General features: G+C 39.8%; 2 protein-coding genes across 21 annotated transcripts in view; one reads left to right on the top strand and one right to left on the bottom strand.

Annotated features, from left to right (window-relative positions):
• The window catches only part of FBXO36 (F-box protein 36), a 97,973-nt gene extending 85,685 nt beyond the window's left edge, over positions 1-12,288 (bottom strand). Inside the window, exon 1 of the mRNA XM_082466466.1 lies at positions 11,997-12,288. Within this exon, the coding sequence (XP_082322592.1) occupies positions 11,997-12,092 (96 nt within the window). The 5' untranslated portion in view covers positions 12,093-12,288. The remainder of the gene's footprint in view (positions 1-11,996) is intronic.
• Positions 11,433-26,369, top strand: part of TRIP12 (thyroid hormone receptor interactor 12) — a 146,478-nt gene continuing 131,541 nt past the window's right edge. For 12 of the 20 annotated variants that reach the window (XM_082466391.1, XM_082466388.1, XM_082466385.1 and 9 more), the window contains exon 1: positions 12,589-12,730. The gene's annotated coding sequence lies outside the window, so the exon portion shown is untranslated. Of the gene's footprint in view, positions 11,453-11,617; positions 11,724-12,573; positions 12,731-12,884; positions 13,058-13,326; positions 13,350-26,369 lie in introns of those variants that run through there. The other 8 variants (XM_082466395.1, XM_082466394.1, XM_082466379.1 and 5 more) reach the window with 8 other exon arrangements.

The following is a 26,369-nucleotide window of genomic DNA, read 5'->3' as shown; positions in this document are numbered from 1 at the left end:
GCTGATTTTTCAGCAGAAACTCTACAAGCCAGAAGGGAGTGGCATGATATATTTAAAGTGATGAAAGGGAAGAACGTACAACCAAGATTACTCTACCCGGCAAGGATCTCCTTCAGATTCAATGGAGAAATCAAAAGGTTTACAGACAAGCAAAAGCTAACAGAATTCACCACCACCAAACCAGCTTTACAACAAATGCTAAAGGAACTTCTCTAAGTGGGAAACACAAAAGAAGAAAAGGACCTACAAAATCAAACCCATAACAATTAAGAAAATGGTCATAGGAACATACATAGCGATAATTACCTTAAATGTGAATGGATTATGCTCCAACCAAAAGACACAGGCTTGCTGAATGGATACAAAAACAAGACCCATCTATATGCTGTCTACAAGAGACCCACTTCAGACCTAAGGACACATACAGACTGAGAGTGAGGGGATGGAAAAAGATATTCCATGCAAATGGAAATCAAAAGAAAGCTGGAGTAGCAATACTCATATCAGATAAAATGGACTTTAAAATAAAGAATGTTACAAGAGACAAGGAAGGACACTACATAATGATCAAGGGATCAATCCAAGAAGAAGATATAACAATTATAAATATATATGCACCCAACATAGGAGCACCTCAATACATAAGGCAACTGCTGACAGCTATAAAAGAGAGAATTGACAGTAACACAATAATAGTGGGGGATTTTAACACCTCACTTACACCAATGGACAGATCATCCAGACAGAAAATTAATAAGGAAACACAAGCTTTAAATGACACAATAGACCAGATAGATTTAATTGATATTTATAGGGCATTCCATCCAAAAAAAGCAGATTACACTTTCTTCTCAAGTGCACACAGAACATTCTCCAGGATAGATCACATCATGGGTCACAAATCAAGCCTCAGTAAATTTAAGAAAATTGAAATCATATCAAGCATCTTTTCTGACCACAACGCTGTGAGATTAGAAATCAATTACAGGGAAAAAAATGTAAGAAGCACAAACACATGGAGGCTAAACAATACGTTACTAAATAACCAAGAGATCACTGAAGAAGTCAGAGAGGAAATCAAAAAATACCTAGAGAAAAATCACAACGAAAACACAATGATCCAAAACCTATGGGATGCAGCAAAAGCAGTTCTAAGAGGGAAGTTTATAGCAATACAAGCCTACCTCAAGAAACAAGAAAAATCTTAAATAAACAATCTAACCTTACACCTAAAGGAACTAGAGAAAGAAGAACAAACAAAACCCAAAGTTAGTAGAAGGAAAGAAATCATAAAGATCAGAGCAGAAATAAATAAAAGAGAAACAATAGCAAAGATCAATAAAACTAAAAGGTGGTTCTTTGAGAAGATAAACAAAATTGATAATCCATTAGCTAGACTCATCAAGAAAAATAGGGAGAGGACTCAAGTCAATAAAATTAGAAATGAAAAAGGAAAAGTTACAACAGACACCGCAGCAATACAAAGCATCCTAAGAGACTACTATAAGCAACTCTATGCCAATAAAATGGACAACCTGGAAGAAATGGACAAATTCTTAGAAAGGTATAACCTTCCAAGACTGAACCAGGAAGAAACAGAAAATATGAACAGACCAATCACAAGTAATGAAATTGAAACTGTGACTAAAAATCTTCCAGCAAACAGAAGTCCAGGACCAGATAGTTTCACAGGTGAATTCTATCAAACATTTAGAGAGGAGCTAACACCCATCCTTCTCAAACTCTTCCAAAAATTGCAGAGGAAGGAATACTCCCAAACTCATTCTATGAGGACACCATCACCCTGATTCCTAAACCAGACAAAGATACTACAGAAAAAGAAAATGACAAACCAATATCACTCATGAATATAGATGCAAAAATCTCCAATAAAATACTAGCAAACAGAATCCAACAACACATTAAAAGGATCATACACCATGATCAAGTGGGATTTATCCCAGGGATGCAAGGATTCTTCAGTATACACAAATCAATCAATGTGATACACCATATGAACAAATTGAAGAATAAAAACCATATGATCATCTCAATAGATGCAGAAAAAGCTTTTGACAAACTTCAACACCCATTTATGATAAAAACTCTCCAGAAAGTGGGCACAGAGGGAACCCACCTCAACATAATAAAGGCCATATATGACAAACCCACAGCAAACATCATTCTCAATGGTGAATAAATGAAAGCATTTCCTCTAAGATCGGGAAGAAGACAAGGATGTCCATTATTATTCAACATAGCTTTGGAAGCTCTAGCCACGGCAATCAGAGAAGAAAAGGAAATACAAATTGGAAAAGAAGACGTAAAACTGTCACTGTTTGCAGATGACGTGATACTATATATAGAGAATCCTTAAGATGTCACCAGAAAACAACTAGAGCTAATCAATGAATTTGGTAAAGATGCAGGATACAAAATTAATGCACAGAAATCTCTTGCATTCCTATACACTAATGATGAAAAATCTGAAAGAGAAATTAAGGAAACACTCCCATTTACCATTGCAACAAAAAGAATAAAATACCTAGGAATAAACCTACCTAGGGAGACAAAAGACCTGTATGCAGAAAACTATAAGACACTGATGAAAGAAATTAAAGATGATACAAATAGATGGAGAGATATACCATGTTCTTGGATTGGAAGAATCAATACTGTGAAAATGACTATACTACCCAAAGTAATCTACAGATTCAATGCAATCCCTATCAAATTACCGATGGCATTTTTTACAGAACTAGAACAAAAAAATCTTAAAATTTGTATGGAGACACAAAAGACCCCGAATAGCCAAAGCAGTCTTGAGGGAAAAAAACGGAGCTGGAGGAATCAGACTCCCTGACTGCAGACTATACTACAAAGCTACAGTAATCAAGACAATATGGTACTGGCAGAAAAACAGAAATATATATCAATCGAACAGGCTAGAAAGCCCAGAGATAAACCTATGCACCTATGATCAACTAATCTATGACAAAGGAGGCAAGGATATACAATGGAGAAAAGAGAGTCTCTTCAATAAGTGGTGCTGGGAAAACTGGACAGCTATATGTAAAAGAATGAAATTAGAACACAGCCTAACACCATACACAAAAATAAACTCAAAATGGATTAGAGACCGAAATGTAAGATCAGACACTATAAGACTCTTAGAGGAAAACATAGGAAGAATACTCTTCGACATAAAGCACAGCAAGATCTTTTTTGATCCACCTCCTAGAGTAATGGAAATAAACACAAAAATAAAAAAATGGGACCTAATGAAACTTAAAGCTTTTGCACAGCAAAGGAAACTACAAACAAGATGAAAAGACAACCCTCAGAATGGGAGAAAATATTTGCAGAAGAATCAAAGGGCAAAGGATTAATCTCCAAAATATATAAACAGCTCATGTAGCTCAATATTAAAAAAACAAACAACCCAATCCAAAAACGGGCAGAAGACCTAAATAGACATTTCTCCAAAGAAGACATACAGATGGCCAAGAAGCACATGAAAAGGCTGCTCAACATCACTAATTATTAGAGAAATGCAAATCAAAACTATAATGAGGTATCACCTCACACCAGTCAGAATGGGCATCATCAGAAAATCTATGAACAACAAATGCTGGAGAGGGTGTGGAGAAAAGGGAACCCTCTTGTACTGTTGGTGGGTATGTAAATTGATACATCCACTATGGAGAACAGTACGGAGGTTCCTTAAAAAACGAAATATAGAACTACTGTATGACCCAGCAATCCCACTACTGGGCATATACCCAGAGAAAACCATAATTCAAAAAGAAACAAGCACCCCAATGTTCATTGCAGCACTATTTACAATAGCCAGGTCATGGAAGCAACCTAAATGCCCATCAACAGATGAATGGATAGAGAAGATGTGGCACATATATACAATGGAATATTACTCAGCCCTAAAAAGGAACGAAACTGGGTCATTTGTAGAGACGTGGATGGATGTAGAGACTGTCATACAGAGTGAAGTAAGTCAGAAAGAGAAAAACAAATATCGCATATTAACGCATATATGTGGAACCTAGAAAAATGGTATAGATGAACCGGTGTGCCGGGCAGAAATAGAGACACAGATGTAGAGAACAAACGTATGGACACCAAGGGGGGAAAGTGGCGGGGTGGTGGCAGTGGGATGAATTGGGAGATTGGGATTGACATATATACACTAATATGTATAAAATAGATAACTAATAAGAACCTGCTGTCTAAAAAAATAAATAAAATTCAAAAATTCAAAAAAAAAAGCATCAGTAAGTGACTTAGCAAGATCACTAGATGAAAGGAAATTTACTAGAAGCAAAAATCAATTGTGTTTTTCTTAGTAGCTACAAATGGAAAATACAATTGTAAAAAGGAGTTTTAGTTACAATAGAACAAAAAAGTCAAACACCTAGAATTCTAACAAGATATATGTAAGATTTCTACACTATAAGAAATCTTTGAGCAAAATTAAAGCACATCTAAAAAATTCTAAAAGGAAGGATATACTATATTTGTGGATTGAAAACTTGGCATTGTAAAGATGTCGATTCACCACAAATGGACCTATACATTCATTACAATCCCAATCAAGACATCAATAGGTATTTCTGTGGAAACATAAGCTGATGGTAATAATACATAAAATAACACAAGTCGTGAGATGACTAACGAGTTAAAAAAATGATTTTCATGGAAAAGTGAAGTTTGACTGATTTGGTATTGGAAGAAGACAAGGCAATATAAATACTTAACAAACATTTCTTCAGTATTTGCTGCTTTGTACCAGGCACACTGCTGGGTGTTTTCCAAAGGGCATCCACAGAACCTCAGATCCTGAGATGCTCAGAGGAAAAGGGGTTTGGTAGTCACACGCCCGTACGAAAAGCTCACGCTGCTGTTTCCTCTCGGAGATTCCTGTTGCACAGCAGGATTTTAAAGCCTCTGAGAAATTTCGGAGAAGAAAAGCAAATAGAATTGTGTTGAACCCAGGACTTTCCAATCTTATTTGATCATGACCTCTCTTTGAGAAACACTGGCCTGGTGTGCTTTTTATATTTTTTGGTTCTCACCATTACCTGTGAAGTAGCCAAGGGTTGAACTGTCCATTTTACAGATGAAGAAATGGAACCTCAGGCAGGTGAAACTTACACCAGGTCATATAGCTACTAGTACAGGATCTGCGATGCACCCTCAATTTTTCAAAAAAAAAAAAAAAATTCAGTGTTTTTTCTAGGGTCAAACACTACTTTCAAGTGAAATAGCATTTCAGAGATGGAATAAACCTTAGTGATCTCTTAGACTAGTAACCTAATTATGCTGATGAGGCAACCGGGGCCCAGACAAATTAAGTGTTTTGCCTCAGGTCAAGAGCTTGCAGACTAGCAGTAGGAATAAAAGGATCCATGACTCAGTGACTCCCAATTAAGTGCTCTACTGCCCCATATAATTAGGAGGCGTGTCAATGGAGGGTGAGACCAAATTAACTGCCCAGATTGAGTAGGCACTCAGAGATGCTGAATGAACGATTTACCTGGGAGAAGATGATCCTGGAGCTCTATCAAGTCCTCATGTAATTTTTTTTTTTTTAATACGTTTATTTATTTATTTATTTTTGGCTGCGTTGGGTCTTCATTGCTGCGTGTGGGCTTTCTCTAGTTGCGGCGAGCGGGGGCTACTCTTCGTTGCAGTGCACGGTCTTCTCATTGCGGTGGCTTCTCTTGTTGCAGAACACGGCCTCTAGGCATGCAGGCTTCAGTAGTTGTGGCACGTGGGCTCAGTAGTTGTGGCTCACGGGCTCTGGAGTGGAGGCTCAGTAGTTGTGGCGCACAGGCTTAGTTGCTCCGCGGCATGTGGGATCTTCCCGGACCAGGGATCGAACCTGTGTGCCCTACATTGGCAGGCAGACTCTTAACCACTGCGCCACCAGGGAAGTCCTCTTATGTAATTTTGAAATGAGGATTTAGGAGCCATTTGATCACCGGGTTACGATAAAGGACTGAATACTGTTATTTTTAAAACTTGAATCACCTTGTTGGTATTATTTTCTCCCTCTCCCCTGAAAAGTGTCACAGGCCACTTTAAAAACTTAAAAGGAATTTAAATTTCTGAGTAAACATGATTTCACAACTCTAACGGGGCACATCCTGGAGTGTCACAGGCTGCAAATCATTTTTCTGGAGTCTCAGATATGAGGAACAGGAGAGGAATAATGTGGGAGGAGGCACGAACACCTGGCTGATCCTGAAGTGCAGGGAAGGGTATGTTCACTGCAGGTGCTGCTGTCAGAAGGAGCAGGAGGAAAAACCCAAGCACTCCCAAAGGAGGGCCTTGCAGGGCTGGACTGAAAGTTCTAAAATGCAGTGAAGAAGGGAAAAGCTTACCTTTAGGGGCAGAGGATCATGAGGGCCTCTGAGAGACAGCTGAAGAACAGAAGGGTAAGTCTGGCCTTAAGCAATGGGGAAGAGGAAAGTAAGCGAATGCAAGCATTCCACTGACCTTTGTACTTTAAAAAGAGCAGCAGTAGTTCTTTCTGTGTAGAAACGTTTTGGTTGTGGCTGGTGGCCACCGGGCAGAACGGGCATCGTGGCTGTGAAGTGCCATCAGTGGGAAAGTTCCATTAAGGACAAGGAAAGGGTAAGCAGAGGCAAACCTGTTTACTCTCCTCTGCTTTATCTTCTCCACTCATATGACTCTTGGGGACCTTACGTGGTGGGGGGCAGGGCTAGGGCAGAGCATGATTTAGGGGTTCCTGGGTCCCCTGGGAAAATACCACCGAAATATCAAATTGACTGCACCCCATCCAGCTCCCAAAATGTACAATCTGGCGTCTATTTGACATGATTTCAATTTATTTGAGAATTTTTGTTCTTTAAGCTTTACTGGAGGGCAAATAAATCTATTCAGTAGACCATCTTTGCCTTATTTTATTCTCCACAACTCTCTTTCTCTCTCTTTTTTTTTTTGGCCTCACGGCTTGCAGGATCTTAGTTCCCCGACCAGGGATGGAACCCAGGCCACAGCAGTGAAAGCCAGTCCTAACCATGGACCGTCAGGGAATGCCCTCCACGTCTCTCTTTTTTAGCTCATTAGTACAATCACACACCCAACAAGGCAAGGGAGGGCAGTCCCCTAGTTTCTCAAAAGTAATTACTACCTACAGTGAAAACAAAAACGAAAGCAAAAAAAAAAAACGTAAGGCCAGGGAGTTTCTAGACAGTAAAATCTCCTTAAAATTTTACAAGCAACCATTAACCCAACTTGCACCTCCTCTAAATTTGTGGAATTAGGCTCACCCCCACAAAGAAAAACACAGCAGGATCTTTGATGACACCGTTATTGATGCTGCCCATGATTTAGTGTGGGAGGTGGCGCAAAGGTGGTGCTGGTGAAACAGGAGGAAGACGATACACAGAGCAGGGCAACTTCTCAGAGTAAGTTATCCATTTATGTTTTCATTTTAAACCTTTATTGCTTTTCTCTGATTATAAAAGTATTACTGTAGAAAAATTCAGATCTTTCAGAAATATGTAATGCAGAAAGTGAAAGCCATCCATAACTCCATCCATAAGAGTGAATCACTCTAGCTTTTCCAATATTTATTTAAAACAAAATAAAACTGTTGTTAATGTTCTTTTTTAAATGGGATCATACTATGCTTATTTAACTCAGCAACTTGCTTTCCTTGCTTAAGATTTTATTTGGTCTACTGAACAAATAAAAGATCACATCTTTTTCAAAAGATTGAGTCATATTTTATGGAAAGATTTACAATTATTTTACTTTGGTGTACATTCTTGCTCACATGTGAAAGCATTTTTGGATATAAAATCGTAGATATGGATTTGCTGGGCCGAAGGGTGCATGGATTGACATTTTTATTAGACTGTACTAAATTTTAAATCTTTCAAATGGAAAGATTTAAATCTTTAATCTCTTAAATCTTTCAATCTTTTAATTTAAATCTTTAAATCTTTCTGTGGATTGAAGTGGCACCAGCACAATTCTTTGTTGTGAAGTCACTGAAATGACAGCTTCTTGTCACAGGCTGGCATGGGACCTCAGGTGTTCTCAGTTTGTCAGTGCTACGGCTCTAAAGCATGTCAAAAATATTTGCCACTTTTGGGGAGTGAGCTTTCGGATTTTTTTTTTTTTTCAGATGACATTAGCTTCAGGTATCTTTTTGGAGTTTTGAGTAAGATTTAATGAAATAGATAAAATAAGACTAATCTATCTCGTAATTCTTCATCCTTCTTTCATCTGCTGGAGTGACTATAACATATTGGTGCTCTTGGGGCAACCACCTGTGTTATTAGGAGCAAAAGGCCGTATCTGCCAACTCTCATCTACTTAGCATATAGTTACTGTTTCGAGCAGTTTCCCAATACTTGTCACATTAAACCTAAGTCACCAGTTCTGACCACCTTAAGCAACACTTCTATTTCAAGAGGACAAATAAGACAGAATTCCAAGAGTAAATACTTGTAACAGTACCCTCCTGGACCTCATGGTCTAAAGTGATTTTTGCTTCCTCTGGACTCATAGATTTTAAAATATTTGCGCTATTCATTAACTTGGCAATTGCTCAAGAACTTCCTTTGGACTTAAAACAAAAGTTAAACCATTAGAGTGTTTATATAAATCAAGTCACTAGCTATATTCTTCTCACTAGACTACACGCTTCATGAGAGGAGGGACTTTGCTTGGTTCACTGATGATTCCCTGAATCTAGAATAGTACCTGGCATATAAAAGATGCTCAATATTTGTTGAAGGAATGATAAATTCTTCGAAGGCAGGAATCTTCTTATATTTTGCATCCCCACAGTAAATGACAAGTTGCTGATTAAAATTAAGGAAAGGGGGGCTTCCCTGGTGGTGCAGTGGTAAAGAATCCGCCTGCCAATGCAGGAGACACGGGTTCAAACCCTGGTCCGGGAGGATCCCGGATGCCGCGGAGCAACTAAGCCTGTGCACCACAACTACTGAACCTGCCTTCTAGAGCCCGCAAGCCACAACTACTGAGCCCGTGTGCCACAACTGCTGAAACCCGCGTGTCCTGGAGCCCATGCTCTGCAACAAGAGAAGCCACCGCAATGAGAGGCCTGTGCACCGCAATGAAGAGTAGCCCCCGCTCTCCACAACTAGAGAAAGCCTGTGAGCAGCAACAAAGACCCAACGCAGCCAAAAATAAATAAATAAATTTATATTTAAAAAAATTAATAAAATAAAATTAAGGAAACGATCCTCATTCAGAAACACAACTTAAGACTTTCTTAGAAGCTAAGTGTGAAATATCCCTGGCCTAAGTAATATTCAAGATTCTTTCTAGCCCTAACTCACTATGAATATACTAGTTTTCAAAGAATTAGAAACCAATATAATATATATTATATATATAGAACTAGAGTAAAGAATAATTGGGTAAATCTTTGATTTAGAAAGCAGGGCACTGATTTTTCTAAGTCTCTGGATCATCATTATAAAGATCAGATTTGAGAATTAAGCTATATTGACCTCAAGCTATATTCTCTAAGTCCCTTTTCTGAAAGAAAAAAAAAAATCATGGCATCAAGTTGTTAACTGGAAATGCCTCTATAAGCATAAAAGTATGATTTTAATGTCACTGTATAAGCAAGAAGGCAAAGGAAATACTAATGTACAATGTTTATATATTTTGAACTATGGCAATGGTGGTATGATGCTAATGAGAGATATATCTGCCTTTAAATCAATGTCAAAGGTGCAGTTATTTGGATTTAAAGCCAATAAAAATAAAAGCAATGAAAAAGAATAAAAAAGGGAATCACAGTGAAAGAAGCATCCATCTAAATCTGGAGCATATTTTGGATAATATACAACATTTTGGGGAATAAAGGCAGAAAGAAAGAGAAAAAATGTACAAGAATCAATTTTAGAAAGTCACTCCAGAAAAAAGTCCATCTTATAAAACACATTGTAATTCTAGTCTTTTAGTACTTATTTATGTCAGATTGTCTCTCACTGGATGTTTGGTTTCCTGTGCTGAGACTTAGAAAACTTACCTTGTGGTTAGAAACTAGCATATTCTCAAGATGGTTGACTGAAAAGACTATGTTTTGGATTTACTTTTTTTTTTTTTTACAACAAATTTTACTTTAAAAAGAGAGTGAATTAATCAGATTTGAGATTAACTCTCACTGGTAGAACTGAAGTGAATATACTCGGTCTGCTTTAAAAAAGAAAAAAGATCAGAACTTGAAAAGGATTTTACATATAAGCAACGGGACAGAAAAAAAATAGGGCCTGAAATAGATGAGAGTTCCTGACGTGTTTAAAAAAAAAAAAAAAAAAGAAGAAAGAAAAAGAAAAAAAACTAAGAATACTTCTGGGGGAGGGGCAAGAAAAATGTCGTGAAACAGTAATTGAAGGAAGGCATGCGCCCAAGTTAGACTAGGGAGCAAAGTCTGAAGAACATCAACAACAGAACCATTCTTGGGGAAAACTAATACCAGGAGGACTGCTATGGTTAATTTTCTAAAACAGAAAGGTAAACAAGTAATTTAGCTTGTTGAGGCTTACAACATTACAGTATAATACACTTATAATACCAGACTCTCAAGAATAAGAAACACTCAAACAATTTTTAAAAACAAGTTATGGAAAAGGCTGTAAAGTAAAAATTAGAACATTCTAACTTGAGGTAGATAAAATAGAAAATGAAGTCAGAATACATAAAATATTGCTTTCAATCACTCATGCTAGATGTGAAGAATTGTTAGGATCATATATCTTATAGCAAATGGAAAATAGTCAATCCTAAAATAAATGTACAAGAAGACTAAATTTCTGTCTTTAAGAAATTAAAGAAATTCCAATTAAATATGTAAAAATTTTCTTTAAAAATGTTCAATTAAAAATTTAAGTTCGATAGGCTATCAATTGATATTACGCTTGTAATATTTATAAATCTTAGATCTAAAAATAAATATACAGTATTTCTATTTTAAAAGATGCTTTTGAAGCTCTAAAAATCATTGTCTATTTTATTGAAGGGCTCATGGAAAAAACTGATGAAATATTCAATACGTACACCAAAACAAATATATACCAAGTTCTAAATTTCATTTTTTAGGAATACCAATTTTGAAAGTGCAAGGTGCACGAATATCTCGGTGACAGGTGTAAGCTCAGCGAGGAATCAGAAACGAGTTCCGAGTGGAGGACCCATTTAACTTGATCATTTCATGGGCACAATAAATCATCCACAAAGCCCACCTTAAACAGCTAAAGTAGTCATAAAAATAGGCCGATGGTTACTTGAGCGATAACATAATCCTCGGTCTTATTGTTGTGAAGCAGATGTCATTATGGGTGGGGCTGACGCGCAGAGCAGCTGAAACATTTTTGTACCACCCCCCGCACACTTTCAGTGGGATAGAAGGGACTCCGAAAAGGTAAGGAGAAAGCTCTCAACGCTCAATTCCTACTAGAAATAAGGAAGTTTTGATGTGGCCTTGGTACTCGTAAAGACCACAATAAGATGTGAAAAATCCCCCATAATTAAACCCTCCCCTGGAAAAGAGATCTTCCTTTTCTCTCCTCCCCTGCCGGCTCCTCCTTGGGACACTTGGCTGAGTCTTTCTTTCCCTCCTTCCCACGCTGAGGTGAGGCTGCACGCAAGCCAGGGACGCCTGTTTTTCTTTTCGCGCGGAGCGAACTCTGCGGGTAGGAACCCGGGGTGACAGAAGGGAGCGGGCGGCGTTGTGAGGAGGCCAAGAAGGCTCGCCGGGTACGAGCCGGGCTGGGGTTGGGAAGGGACACGCGGGCCGCCGGGCCCGCAGAGGAGGCCGAGGTGACGAGGGAAATCTCCCGGCTCGAAGCAGGGACCCGGCGCTTCCGGCTGGCCACAGCCGCTCTCGGCCTAGCGCGGCTCGCGTTCCGGGCTCCACCGGGGCGGGCAGAGAGTTAGTAAAGAGGCTAACCGCGGTTCGCACTTGCCTGGGACCGGGTGACCAATAACTGGTAATAGTCTTTGCTCGGCGCCGGGCCTTGTCCTACAATTTCGAACAGAGTCTCCGGCAGCCACGACGCCATCTTGGGACGCCACCACCGTCGCTAAGACAACCAGGAAGGGGCGGGGCTTGATTGGGGTCATGGGGCAAAAGCCCTGGTTTAAATCGAACCCTACTATTGACCTGGCGGGGTGTTTCTAACTTGGGGTGATTGTCCCCTCTTCCAAGGGTTAGAGGGAACTCTGAGCCGTGAAATTTCCACCTTGAGGTCCCGGGTGACCCGAAGGGGAATTAGTTCCTGCTACCACCGAGGGGAGGGGGTGACCCCGGCGGAGGGATACCAAGCGAAGCACCACATTCCCCTTCCTGGTCCCTCGAAGGGATCGGGAGGAGATCGCAGGCCGCTGGGGAAGTCGAGCCGGACGATGGGGGAGGGAGGGGCGATGTGATGGGCTGCGAGTAGGCAGCGGGGCCTGTCCCGCGGACGAGCCCGGCCGGCTGATTCGAAGGGAAAAGTAGTTCCCGGAGGGTGTTGGAACGGGCGGGGAGGGAGGCGGTGCGGACGGAGGCGCACGCTGGGAGCGGTGCTGCGGCTCAGCTGATAATTGAAGGGACCCGAGGAGCCGCCGCCGACGCTGCCGCCGGGGGGGGGTGGGGGGAGCGAGTGGAAGTTACTGTCGCGCCACCGAGTCCGGACCGGAGACTTTGGGGCCCAACTAGGTAATTGGGGCGCAGTTCCGAGCGGCGGGGCCAGGCCTGGGGGAGGGGGCTGTGCTGAGGGGTTGGGGGGGTAGCGGGGGGGGGGGGGGAGGAGCTGGAACAGAAAGTCCCAGGAAGCTCGGTTGTGTCATCGCCGCGATTCGGCCCCTGCTCGGCCTGTTCCCGGCGGCAGCGGCGGCGGGGCCGCGGAAGGACCGGGCTGGGGGTTTACGGGCTAGGCGCTCGAGGGAGACCGCGGCTGGAGGGACCGGGGCCGGGCGGGAGCGGGGGGTCGCTGGGTGCCCCCTCCGGCCTCGCGCAATGAGGAGGGCCCTTCACGGAACCGGGGTAAGGCGTGCGGGTCTGGGGGAGCCCGGCGGGGGTCGGGGGGGCCGGAAGTGGGCTTTGGAGCTGGGAGGGCGTCTAGGAAGAGAGAAAGTGGGGGGCCGGAAGTGCAGGTGGGGGGTGTGAAGACGGCAAGGGTTCCCCGGAAATGGGATGGGGGGCCCGGAAACCGGGAGAGGGGAGGCTCCTGGGCCAGGGACGGCCCGGAAATGGAAACTAGGGAGCAGCTCGTGTGACAACAGTTGTGGGAAGCGAGGGTCAGAGGAGGGAGAGGCCGGAGTGACTTTAGACCGCAGTAAGGGGTTTCCTGCTGAGGGGACGGTTGAGGGCGGGCGAGGCCGGAGACGGGGTCTGCGCCGAGCAGTTACTTCAGCCGTGGGAAGTTGAGGCTGAGGGAGGATGACGCCGAGAGAGGATGCAGGGGGGCGTGAAAGAGACCGAGAAACTTGGCCGAGAGGAGCAGAGCATCCTTCTAAATAGATCAGCGTGGAAATTGGGAGGAGGGGGTCAGGACCTGTGGGAGGGAGGTGGACCAATTGTCGCGCCAGTCGTATTAGCATTCAGAGCGAGTCAGGCGATTAATTTATTTATATGTGGATTACATAAAACCTATTATAACGTTTGTCCATTTGGTTCACCCTCCCTCTCTCCTCCATCCTCCTGCATAGTGAGTGGGTTTCTAGTTCGGAAACAAGTTAGAGGGGAGTTCAAATAACGAAGGTGGTAAAATCCCCAATCCTGTCCTTTCTTCGTGTTGCTCCTTTCCTCAGAATAAGAGAAATATTTCGTTTACTGGAGGAAAAAAAAAATAAAGATTTAAAAACACATGCACATCGTGGGGCGCGGGGGGGCTGGGGGGTATCTTAGACATTTGAACTCCTGCTGGGGGACGGGAGGGAACTGGTTACCCCGTGTGGCGAGGAGGGAACGGAAGGGGCTGCTCCTAAACCCTTAAGACAGATTGGTTTGTTTTTGATAACGCCGTTTTACTTTGGAGGAGGTGTAGCTTAAGCTCCGTGCCTGGCGGTGGGTATGGTTCAGTTGCTTCGTTAGGTCACTGGGGGAGAGAGAGTGTCAGTGTGGGAACGTGGGGCTGTGTGGGGCGGGAGGACGTTTAATAGCGCCGTGGATCTGTTCCGAGTGGACGTCTGACTGCTCCCCTGCTGCCTCCCTTCCTCGTCGGCCTTCCCCGATCTTGCCTGGACTGCCGGCTCACCCGATCCCCGGGCTTTCCTCTGGTTTGTAGGCCCTTCCGTGGTGTGTTGAACTTTCTGTTCCTCTCCAGTCTCTTCAGCTATTTTTGGCAGTTCATTTGTTAAAGACCCGGAAAGTTGAGGCTCAGAATCTCCTCTCCAAAAGCAAAACAAAACAAAAAAATACGGGGTAGAAAGTTGAAAGAGCTATTGAGTGGGGTAAAAAACCGACGTTCGGAACAAAGGTCCTAGTTGTTAGAGAAAAAGGCAAGAGGCCTATGTATGAGGCCTGTGTGTGTCGCATTTACCCGGGGCGGGGTGGGGGGAGCAGTTAGAGCTGAGGAGTGGTATTATCGGAGGTTTAGAGACGATAAATGGCAGAGGGTTTTATTGAGGCTTATTTTCATATTTAGAGCATGCAAAGAGATCAGTATTAAGTGTGAATTTTAGAGGAGGCACAGTTTCCAGTTGTTGTAGAAACTCCCTACTCCACATTCAGCCCCAGCTTTTATGTCATCTTTGTGAAATTGGGGAGCTTTTATTTCATTTATTTTAAGCTTAAAGAGATCACATTAACATGGCTGGGGGTTGTGGGCTTTGTCCACATCTGCCTTTCTGTGAATGTGCCAATATCCATAAGAATTGAAGAACTGTAATGAAGATTATCATTGTTTCCATTCGCTTCCCAGTTTTTTCAGGAGTTTGAGTGGTTTTTAAGTCTGTTCAGCTGACGTTTTCTGTTTAATTTGTGTCCATGAACAGGCTTTTTGTTTTATTTTTCATTTAGTTTCTAAAAGTTTTAGAACACTTTTGGCAACTAGAGTTCCTGAAGGTGCTAAACAAATATCTTTAAGATGAATGGGATGCTAGGCCAGGGTAAAATCAGTGCTTTCACCTAGCAAAGTAAATTTGAAGTAATGTTTACTTTTCCATTGTAACTTTCAAGCTTACTGCATTTGTTATCTGGTTAAGGTTGTATGATCCTATTTTAAGGATATCATCCTAGCAAAGAAGACACATGCTGGCCTGGGAATTCATAACACTGCCAGTTAGTAGCTGTGTGACCTTGAGCTGTTCTCTGACCCTGTCTGGCCTCCATTTATTTTAATCTGTAAAATGGGGGTGGGTAGTCCCTATCTTACCTACCGGCTGGTTGTGAGATCCAGTGGATATAATGGCTGTGAAAAACTACAAACTGCTAAGTAAGTTTAAGACAATTGTCATTAGCTTTAGAAAATTACATTATCTATTTTGAGGTAATTACAAAAAGATTAACTTTCCTCAGTGGTGGTGGTAGGCGGTGTCTATGTAAGGTAGGTTGGAGATATGAAGTTTATAGCACTTTATAATTTGAAGTTGCTGCTAGATTGGTAGTGGAACTTGGGCCCAATTTTTATGTTACAGTAATTTTTTTTTTTTTTTTTTTGCATCAGTATGCTTGTTCACCAAACATTGTTAATTCTGTTGAGAGAAACTTCAGACAGATTTCTTTGTGTTTTTATTATGGACAAAATTTATACCTATTCTGGTTTGTGGCTTTTATGAAATTGACTTTTTTTTTTTTTTTTTGAAATTGACTTTCTAATATCAGAGACTACAATTAAGGAAAAACATTTCTGAATCTTGATCTGTTTTCTTTACAGAATCTGGGGAGTTTTTTGTTTTTAATTCTTTTAAGTGGATGGGTGGGGTTCTTTTTGAGCAAATGTGATACCAATTGCTGCTTTATTTTTGCCTGTTTGCTGAGGTAATTTGATGGACTCAAACTGAAAAAGCAACCTGCTTGTTGCTTTTCGTCTTCATTCAGGTTCTGGCTACTGCCCGCCTGACATGCACTTTTCCCACATTTGAATCGTCTTAGGTTCACTGCAACTCACAAGCACTTCCTCAAAAGTTTCTACCCCATGATCTTTTCCTTTTATTTCTTTGTTATCTATACATGCTTCATTTTGTGATTATAGTGCTAGGTTTGTGGACATGCATTGCCTTTGTTTCCCTGACTGATTTATATGCTTCCTGAGGGCAAGGATTATCTAAATGTCATTGTGTTTTGCCTGAAGGTATACTCATAAACCTGATTGAAAATAACACCCATTTTCCTACCCACTCCAAACCAATAATGTTAGCCTGGCCTTGCTGGCTATGCAGCCAGTCTTCCTGCTTGGAAAGGTTCTTGGCCCCCGCAGATTTCTCAGGATGCTGTTTGGTGTAGTGCTCACAGTCTCTCACATCTTCCTCACTACTGTGCCATCAGAGTGCCTGGATAGGGTGGAAGAGTAGGAATTTGGTGGATATTATATAAGACATATAATTTGTAGGTTGTTATATAATCTTGGTGCTTGTAGTTCTTAACATGTAGTGTTAGCTTTACATTTGTGTATTTTCTTTTAGTGCCTGGATATAGTTCAGACAGCTATGCTACAGATTTCTTAAAGGCATAAACCTCTAGCAAATTGTTCTTTACAGTCTCGACCTGGTCTGCTAGGTTACTCTGTACACAGTGTGTGCTTGCTGTTATTTATGGTAAATAGATAAGCATACTGATACCGAACCAGTCTTTTGATTTTTATTTAAGTAAAACTTAACTTGGCTAATGTCCTGGATTTTTAAAAATGCAGTTCTTTATCCCAATTTATTGATAGTTTCAGGGTATGGCCAAAAGAAGTTGTTTCCTAGACTGAAATAAGTCTGCTTGATAGTTTTTCTCTGAGGACTTTGAGATTTTGGTTTTGATTCTTCAGTAATTTCATTAAACTGGATTGGCCAGAAGAAAAAGCTTCTTGGCGATTTTTCAGACTTACCGGTTTTGTCTTGAATGTGCAGGAGCTGTTAATAGTCAGTTTTGCAGTTATGCTTGATTTAAAAAGTCATTTTAGGGGCCTAGAGTAAAAAAGCTGCCTGTTACTCTGTTCTTTCATTAATGAACAGCACTGTTCAAGTGAATATCTGATGTGAAGGTAAAAGACTTGGGTTCCAGTTCTGGCAATGCCTTTTCTATGTTTGTGACCTTGGGCAAGTAATTTAACCTTTGTGAGCTTCAGGTGCCTAACCTGAAACATGTGGTTATGGCCACTGACCCTAGAGCTAATTGTCATATAAATGCTCGAATGCTCGATGCTCTTCAGGAGATTAGGCTACAGAGATGGATTGGAACACAGAGCCCTTCCTCCACTGGTTCATTGCTGCATTGACCATTCCCTCATTTGTTAACACTGTTCTACCTAGAACATACTTTTATCAATATTATGTATGTAGGTGTTCTACTTGAAACTATTTTGAGCATAAATAGTATTCCTTAGTTGATTATGAATTTCTTAAAGTTAATCATTCCTCTATTCCTAGAATCTAGCACAGTGCCTGGCCCTTAATAAAGATTCTTTAAATGTTTATTAAAGGAATAAGTCTTGTGTGAATAAGATGATTCTGAAAGTGAAAATATTTTGTAATGGTTTAATGTAATGTCCTATTTGATTTGTTTTGATACACATTTTTGGTCACTATTAATGCTAACAAGATTTTGGGAGTTTCCTTCTTAATCTGTTGGTATATATTTTAGAGACTGCAAGTTACTTTGAATCATACGTATTAAAAAAAATTAGGGCAAGCCATTTCATATTCTTTAATTGTCCATTATTTGCATGTACTAGTTGACCACTTAAATGCTTCATTGAGGCCCTACGTATGTTTTGAGACAGTGTGCGTGTTTGTTAATTATAAAACTGAGTTTTATACATCATTTTAGCTTACTCTGTTTCTTTTTAGAAAGGGTGTATTTATTTCTATAAATATAATGTTATTACTCCTACATGGATTCTTGAATGCTATTTATAAGCTGAAGTGTCTATCAACAAGCCTTCAAGACTTCAAGTTACAGCATTTCAATGTGTATCTTAATCAACTTGTTGGCTGTCATAACCAGTGAGTTCCACCCTGACTTCACAACTCCTACTCATTCCACCCATGGGCAGCATTCTGAATAAATAGATGTACCTTGTGCCGTCGTCTTAAGGTCACATTAACTCATTTTGAAGTCCTCGTACTGGTAAACATGTGTGATGCCCTGGAAACCCAGAGTGAGTTTGTACAGATAGCCTATTTGAAATTCACTGTTGAGTTGTAATTTAAGCTGCTTTGTGTCCTTAGAGAGCAGGTTCATGGAGATCATATGGAGGGCCTCCCCCAGCCCCCTTTTTAAAAAAAATTTGTAAAACCCAAGTGCTTGTAGTTGCCTTGTAAACAGCAAATATGTGAAAATTCTATAACTTCTCTGGCCCCAGTATTTTGTAATCCTGTTTTGCACTCTTGGCTGCATGCAGTCAGATTGAGCTGTTTGTTCCTCTCTGAACACACCCAGGAACTTCATTCTTGCCTTGGCTTTGATTGTCTGTCTACCTGGGTTGTCACCCCTCCCCCATCTTGTACCTTTTGTAGCTACATGTACACCCTTAACTTTTTTTTTTTGGATTTTATTTATTTATACAGCAGGTTCTTATTAGTTATCCATTTTATACATATTAGTGTATATATGTCAATCCCAAACACCCTTAACTTTCTTTCAGTAGCTCCTGTAAGATTTTCAGTCTTCACTCTCTTCTCCCCTTCTCCCTTCTACAACATTTTATTTGTTTCAGTTATGGCTTTCACAGTCTGTCTTATTAGTTGTTTACATCTTTTTTATGATATCATCTTTGGCTTCTTGGGGGTAGAGGTCCCATTCTTCTCTCCTTACAGAGGCTGGCACAAGGCTCCAACATAATGTGTTGTACATGGTAGGTGGCAGTGGTAGAGTTCATTTTGGTGACACATTGAGAAACTATATTGTGAAGTAATAGTAAAGTATTGACACATTTACTGTGAACTTGCTTATTTTATTTTATTTTTTGGCAGCTTGCAGGATCTTAGTTCCCCGACCAGGGATTGAACCCCTGGCCCTCAGCAGTGAAAGTGCAGAGTCCTAACCACTGGACCGCTGGGGAATTCCCTCAACTTGCTTATTTTAGTTTTTCAGGGCTTGGTAGCTGAGTGTAGGATCCTAGAATATAAAATTTTCAGAATTAGGCTCATTAAAATCAGGTACTTAAGGGATTGTTAAGGCACTAGACTGTTTTAGTGAGTGACTTGGTTACCCCAGGTTTAGCATTTGGGGATTATGTTCATTAGTAGATGAAATTTGTTTATCATTACAAGTTTTTATCGAGTGCTTACTGTGCACCACAGGACTGTGCTGGGACGAATACAAAAAGGACTTAGTTTTTGTTCTTTGAGTTTCGTTATGTTTCATTTAGTTGATAATCACTTTTATTCTTAAACTGACTTGATAACTATGTATAATTAGCATAGAGAAGTATTCTGTAAATATTCTAAATGCAAGTTTTCTGCATTTAGAAAACCTGATATGAGAGTCTAATTTAAGAAACAGATGAATTAGGGCATGCTTTTTTGGCTGTACTGAATAAATTGTTGGAAGTGCCTTCATTATACACATATTTCATCAGTAACGAATGCATGTGCATTTCTGGTTCCATATAAGGTTTACCCTCTTGGAGAGTGCTGAGGAGGAATTAAGAGACATAAAATGAGATGTCTTATTTCAAAATGTACTAATATTGCAGATAAACTCAAATTATGTCAAAAGAATATAACATTGTGCACATTTGTTATTAAGTACAAAGTTGAGTTTTATACAGTGAGTACTCAGAAGTTTAGAGAGAGACTGAAGTTATTGAGGAAGACTTTATGGAGAGAGGAGGGGCTTGAGCTGGCCCTGATTGTTCGGATAGGTGTAGAAAGGACTGGGAGCTTAAAGGAGTAGCTGTGGCGAGGGTCTAATGGCCCTCTGGAGTAGAGGGTCCACATTTATGAAATAACAGGAAATTTGGGCTGAAATTATTGAGGTTCTTAAATGGGAGATTAAGAAATTCGATTTAAATAGACATGTTGAAGTTATGGTAGATACATGAATAGGCAGTGACAACGTGAAAAGATATTTAATTTGTAAATGAACTGAAAAGAAAACTAAACGTGCTTTTAGATCTTATTTTTCTTTTTATGAAATTGCTTCCCTTTTTAGGACTGCATATAAGGGTCTTTGTGGTAAGTTTTGGGGCAATAAAAGCAGTGGAGGTCAAACTTCTTGTTCAGTTTCCCTGCTTAATAGTTTAAAAAGTTTTGTTCTGTAGGCAGGAGCTGGTTAAGTGTCTAAATGACTCCCACTGCCCCTCTGTTCAGTCACAGAATTCTTCCTTTAGTGGAAGCTGGCAGTCACTTTCCCTTAACTCATTCAACTATTGTTTATTCAGAGATTTAAAAAAAGTCAGTACTGTTTAAGAATTAATACATGTTTTTTGTGAGTTACTCAGTTATTTGTCAAGTCTTATTTATAGGAAAAGCTTTTGCTTAGTATCTGATCTAATGCACTAAAAAAATGTTTAAAACAAAAGCAAATTGTGGTTTAAGTTTTTACATATTTTTTAAAAGGTGCAAATTAATATTAATCAAGTTAAATATTTTAATAAAATATTTGCCTCGCACTCTGGTTGATGTCACAGTAGACTATTTGTTACCCCTTTTACTTTTACAAAAGTACGTACAACAGGATTTCAAACATGGGAAATCAGGTTACATGTGGCTGAAGGGAAAATAAAGCAAAAGAGAATATTTATTTGGGGGTCTGGTAGCCATAATATTTAGCTTTCTTTAGCAGCTTTTATTTCTAGTATGTTCTTGTAGACTTTGCTGTCTGTAGTTTGAATTAACTTGATTTTTCCTTATGTGGGGATAGCAGAGATGCTAGCTGTTAGTGCAAGTTTATGACATAAAATAATATGTTAAGGCTGTATAGTACAAAATTTGTGGGGTTTTGTGGACTAAAGAATAAAAACATTTGTGAAGTCTCTGTATTTTACTGCTGCAACAGGCAGTAGTGCTTATTTTTCTGCAAGACAGTCATGCAGCTTCCTAGTTTTTTCCTTTATCAAGCATGTATTTCCATTTCTTCTGCCCACCTAGGGAAAGCGGGTGGGTTGGTCTCCAGAGGAAATTAGACCTAATCTCTGCCCTTCCATCTCAGATCAAAAAGTATTTGGGCCCTTCTCCCAGTAGATGGCAACAATTAGGCTGGTTTTTGAGAAGATTCAGTAGTTCTTAACTTCGGGATCAGACCTGTTTGCTAATTATTTCTCAACTGTCATTAGGAATTTTAGTATTGATTTTCACATTTTGGCCTCAAAATACTTTTGTCAGAAAACTAGACTTTTAATTGCAGAGTTCATCTCCTCTTCACCCTGCCTTTTGACAAGTTTTGCCCTTCCAGTTACTGCTGTGAAGTAAGACTTGGGGAATTTCAGCCTTTGGTGTGGCACTGTAAGATAATCTGCTTCTGCCTCTTCTAACCAGCTAGTATTACTTTTCAGCTGCCTGGATATTAGGCCGTGCCATTTTTCCCCCAGGTATCTTTTCTCACTACACAAACTACTGAGAGGAATCACTGAAGAGATAACAAACCATCATTTGGGATCTTTGTTGTAGCACCTGTTTTAGGTGATATTCAATTTATTTTTCTTGCATCAGCTGAGGTTTTGGTAAACTTAATGTTTGCTGGAATTAGCAGCTTTTCTATCTCTTCTGTGGGCTGGGCCTTCTGCTTCACTCATGTGTTTACTTATATTCAGCATATTAATGCTTTGGTTTTTGTTACTAAAATTAAGAGGATTCATAATTGTGCAGTTAACTTGAGTTTACTATATTTAGAGAAAGTTAGAACTTTTTCAGGATACTTGCTGAGTTTACTTGAACATGTAAAGGATTTGGGAAGTTTCCATATTACTTAAGAGAGTTTTAAAATTAGGAATGGCTTAATCCATAGTTCTTTTAAGGAATGTGAAGCCGAGGGTTTAGTAAAACTATAATTCTAAAAAATTCTGCAAGGATTTCTGTTTTAAGGGCTGGTATTAGCATCATGGTACAAGGGAAGAAATTATCTTGGTTTCAGCAACTGCTGCATTGATTTTTAAAGATGTTTCTTGAATTGAATTAGCAATACTCTCAAATCTAGAAAAACAACCATTTATGACATCTCTGAAGTTAGCAGTGGAGATAGAATTAATATATATGAATAATAAGCAAGTGGTATGCATTATTATAAGTAGTTTTGAACACTTATTATTTCAAGTCCTAGGTTAAGGTATGGGATGATGAAGATATACAGATGTGGTCCTTGACCTTGAGTTTATAGTCTCATTAGGGAGGGTGGTAAACTTGGGGACAAAATTAACCATAAAAACTCTTAAGCTGAATTCTGAGACATAACTCAGATGCCTCATCAGGTGACTAGCTGTTTGGAATAGAGAATATGGTAAAAATATTACCAAGATATTTCTCAGAATAGTCATGTTATCTGCATCCATGTATACTTGCCCACATAGAATTCTGAATTCAGTTCCTTGTTTTGTTACCCTTGTGATGTGACTTTCGCTGTAAGTGTGTTTAATATAGTCAGTAGTGATGTAAATCAGTCCAGTGGTATGGGAGATTAATGGCATAATAATAGTAAGGAAAGGCTTCATGAATAAAAGCTACAGCAACTAACCTCTATTGAATTCTTTCCTTGGTACAATGGTATTTTACATGGGTTAACAGAGTCTCTGGGGGTGGGGTGGGGTGGGGTGGGGTGGGGTGGAGATGGATAGGTGAATGGGTGAACTGAAGAGTCGGACATTCTAGACAAAGAGTGTAATGAGGGCGAATGAGTCTGTATCAGAAGAGGATATAAATTTTCAGAAGTGGCAGAGGAGACTTAACTGTGCTAAGTAAATATATTCTGCATTCTGTGTTTATTTTAATGACTTCTTTGTCCCATATCTTTATATAAGGAAGATAGCCATATTCTTCCTATGCTTTGAGTATCCCTGGGTTATAACCCCAATTGGAATAACAGCAAAAATATGAATATAGTAGAAAATAAGATGGAAGTGTGACTCAATATCTGTGTATACATTTACATGAATGTTTCTCCTTAAAGTTGGCATTTTTATCATGTAATTTTCATCAGTTTTCATAGAAAATTTTGCTTTTCCATGGCCACGCACGTTTATATATTGTGAAGGAAGTGTCATTTAGAAAGAATATGGGCTTTGAGGCTAGACACTGTTTATAAACAAGGTCCCCATATGCCAGCTGTGTGATCTTGGGCAAGTCATTTAAACTCTCTGAGGCTTAGTTTACTTGGGTATAAAATGGGTTGCTGTTAGGATCTTACATAAATAGTATATACTTGATAAATAGTAGCTGCTGCTATTTTTATTTATAGTGATAAAGAAAAAAATGTATGTTAATTTGATTATTTAGGGGAGGGTTTACACAATATCATCTTTCAGAACAGGGGTCAGCAAACATTTTTTGCAAGGCGCCAGATGGTGACTGTTTTTGGCCTTGCAGGTCAGCTCTTGTAGGGTGAGAGCAGCCATTGACCCTGTTCTCCTGAAACTTTACAAAGTGAAGTGGTTGGCCAGATTTGGCCTGTGGGCTGTAATTTGCCAACCTCTGCTCCAGAATATTACTTGCCGCTGTTTACTTTGTTCATAGGAATTTAAAATGCTATCTATATGTTTCAAAGATAACATGATAATGTCTAAGTGATAAAGGAGTTTAGGGTAAGTGGTTGAGAGCAAAGATTGGGATTCAGGACTTCCCTGGGGGCGCAGTGGTTAAGAATCCGCCTGCCAATGCAGGGGACATTGGTCCGGAAAGATTCCACATGCCTCAGAGCTACTAAGCCCGTGCTCCACAACTACTGAGCCTGCGCTCTAGAGCCCGTGAGCCACAACTGTTGAGCCAGCGTTCCACAGCTCCTGAAGCCCGCGCGCCTAGAGCCCGTGCTCCGCAACAAGAGAAGCCACTACAATGAGAAGCCTGCGCACTGCAACGAAGAGTAGCCCCTGCTCGCCACAACTAGAGAAAGCCTGCACACAGCAACCAAGACCCAATGTAGCCAAAAATAAATAAATAAAATTTTTTTTTTTTTTTTTTTAAAGATTAGGATTCAACTTAAATTTTGGCTCTAATGCTATTAGCAGTGTGACCTGCGGTAAGTCACTTCATTTTGTCTTCAGTTTCCCCACCTGTAAAATGGGAATAATAATACTAGGTTTGTTGTGAGGATTAAATTAGTTAATATGTAAAACTTTTAGAACAGTGCCTGGTACAGGATAAGTGCTCAGTGTGTTACCTGTTGTTAGTAACCATTCTTTTTGAGCGGAAGCATTTTTATTTTCCTTTCCTTTATTGATAACCTATCTAAAACAACAGGTTTGAGAAGAAAAGATGAATTTCTCTGAATCATCTTGGAATTACTTGAGTTGACAGAGTTTTAGACTTTGAAGGAGGAGATCAGTTGAGAGTGTTGGTAGACTCTGCAACAAGATGGACTTGGGTTCTGGTTTCCTAGTTGTTTGACCTTGGGCAAGTTGCTTAATGTGTAAATTATAGAAAATACATAATTTACAGGATTCCTTTGAGGTTTTTTTTCATATTTATTTATTTTTGGCTGCATCACGTCTTCGTTGTGGCATGCGGGATCTTTTCGTTGCGGCGCACAGGCTTCTCTCTAGTTGCAGTGCACGGGCTCAGTAGTTGTGGCATGCGGGCTCTTTAGTTGTGGCACGTGGGCTTAGTTGCCTCGCGGCATGTGGGACCTTAGTTCCCCCACCAGGGGTTGAACCCACGTCCCCTGCATTGGAAGGTGGATTCTTAACCACTGGACCACCAGGGAAGTCCCTCCTTTGAGTTTTTAATGAAAGTGAAGTATTAAGCACACTGCCTAGTTCACAGCTAAGTAGTTATATTACATTTTTTTGATTAGGATATTGGCTCTTAGGAGGAATTTAATAGTAGCTTTTATTCTAATATTTCTTTTAAATGATGACTTTTTTTCACAGTTGTATTAATGTATAAAGTTACAGTTGACAGTGTAAATTTATTATTTTTAAGATGTTATAATTTTGGTGTTGAGTACATTTAATAGTTAAGATGAAACTTTAAAGATTGAAGGAAAAATATCCCTGAGCTGGTATTACAGTAAGTGTTTTGAAAAGCTTTTCGGGGGGCAGTTTCTTCTTTTGATCTAGGTTCACAGGTTTATAAAAATGTTATAAAAGTAGTGTAAGGAGTATCCCAAATTCCTTTTATCCACTCTCAAGTTGAAGGTTTTATTGTTGTTGTTGTTAGAAGATAAATTTGTTTTCAAACTTTTTAATCAAAAACTTTTTTTTTTTAAAGGAAGTAGATGTGGTAAAATCTACTGAAAAAAGGTCAATGTGGTGAACGCTTTTTTTTTTCATGTGGCTCTTTACCAGTGGTTATTCACTTTTCATAGCGCTGTGAATGCGCTGGAATGTCTTGGTCCTGACTCTTGGCCATCATTGGTGAACATTATTATACGGAGTCTTAAGGTCCACGTTGGCAGTTGGACATTCCTAAATATCCTGCTGTTTAAGGGACTTACTTGCTTGGCTTTGTTCAGTGAGTGCCGCCCCGCTTCCCCGTCCTTACTAGTCGGTGGCCTTGGATATGTTTAGACCCTACTCTCTCTAGCTTTATAGTGTTGAGTTGCAAAACTACTTGCTAGAATTGTGTATTAAGTGGGTAAGTTGAGAGTGAGGGCTTGTGTCATGTGGTTTTAAGAGTGATAATTCTTGTAGCGCAAAGGTATTTCAGTACTTTTCTTTTCAGTTGAGGGGATCAGTAAGGCCTTTTTAAAACAGATACTTTAAACCTCTGGCTTCTGATGATAGTAAAAAAAAAAAAAAAAAAAAGTACCTTTATCTGAAGTAGGTAAGGGCCTGTTGTATACCAGGCAGACATATGCAAAACCTTTTGCCCTTAACTTTCTCGACATATCTTCTCTTCCTAAATGCCTAAAATTACTAATTTTAATCCTAAATTTCCTGAATTCCTAAATGTCTTTCCCTTTGCCTACCATTCCTTAGTAATGGCTCCTACTATCTGTACTTGCCTGCTTGAAGAGTCTTAGGTAAGAGGACTTAAATATTTTAAAAAATAAACTAATAAGTTTACAATAGTTTCAGATTTACAGAAAAGTTGCAAAGATGGTTACCCTACACTCC

This window comes from Balaenoptera physalus (assembly GCF_965194825.1).
Source record: "Balaenoptera physalus genome assembly, chromosome: 6".
NCBI lineage: Eukaryota > Metazoa > Chordata > Mammalia > Artiodactyla > Balaenopteridae > Balaenoptera > Balaenoptera physalus.
This window is presented reverse-complemented; position numbering and strand designations above follow the sequence as displayed.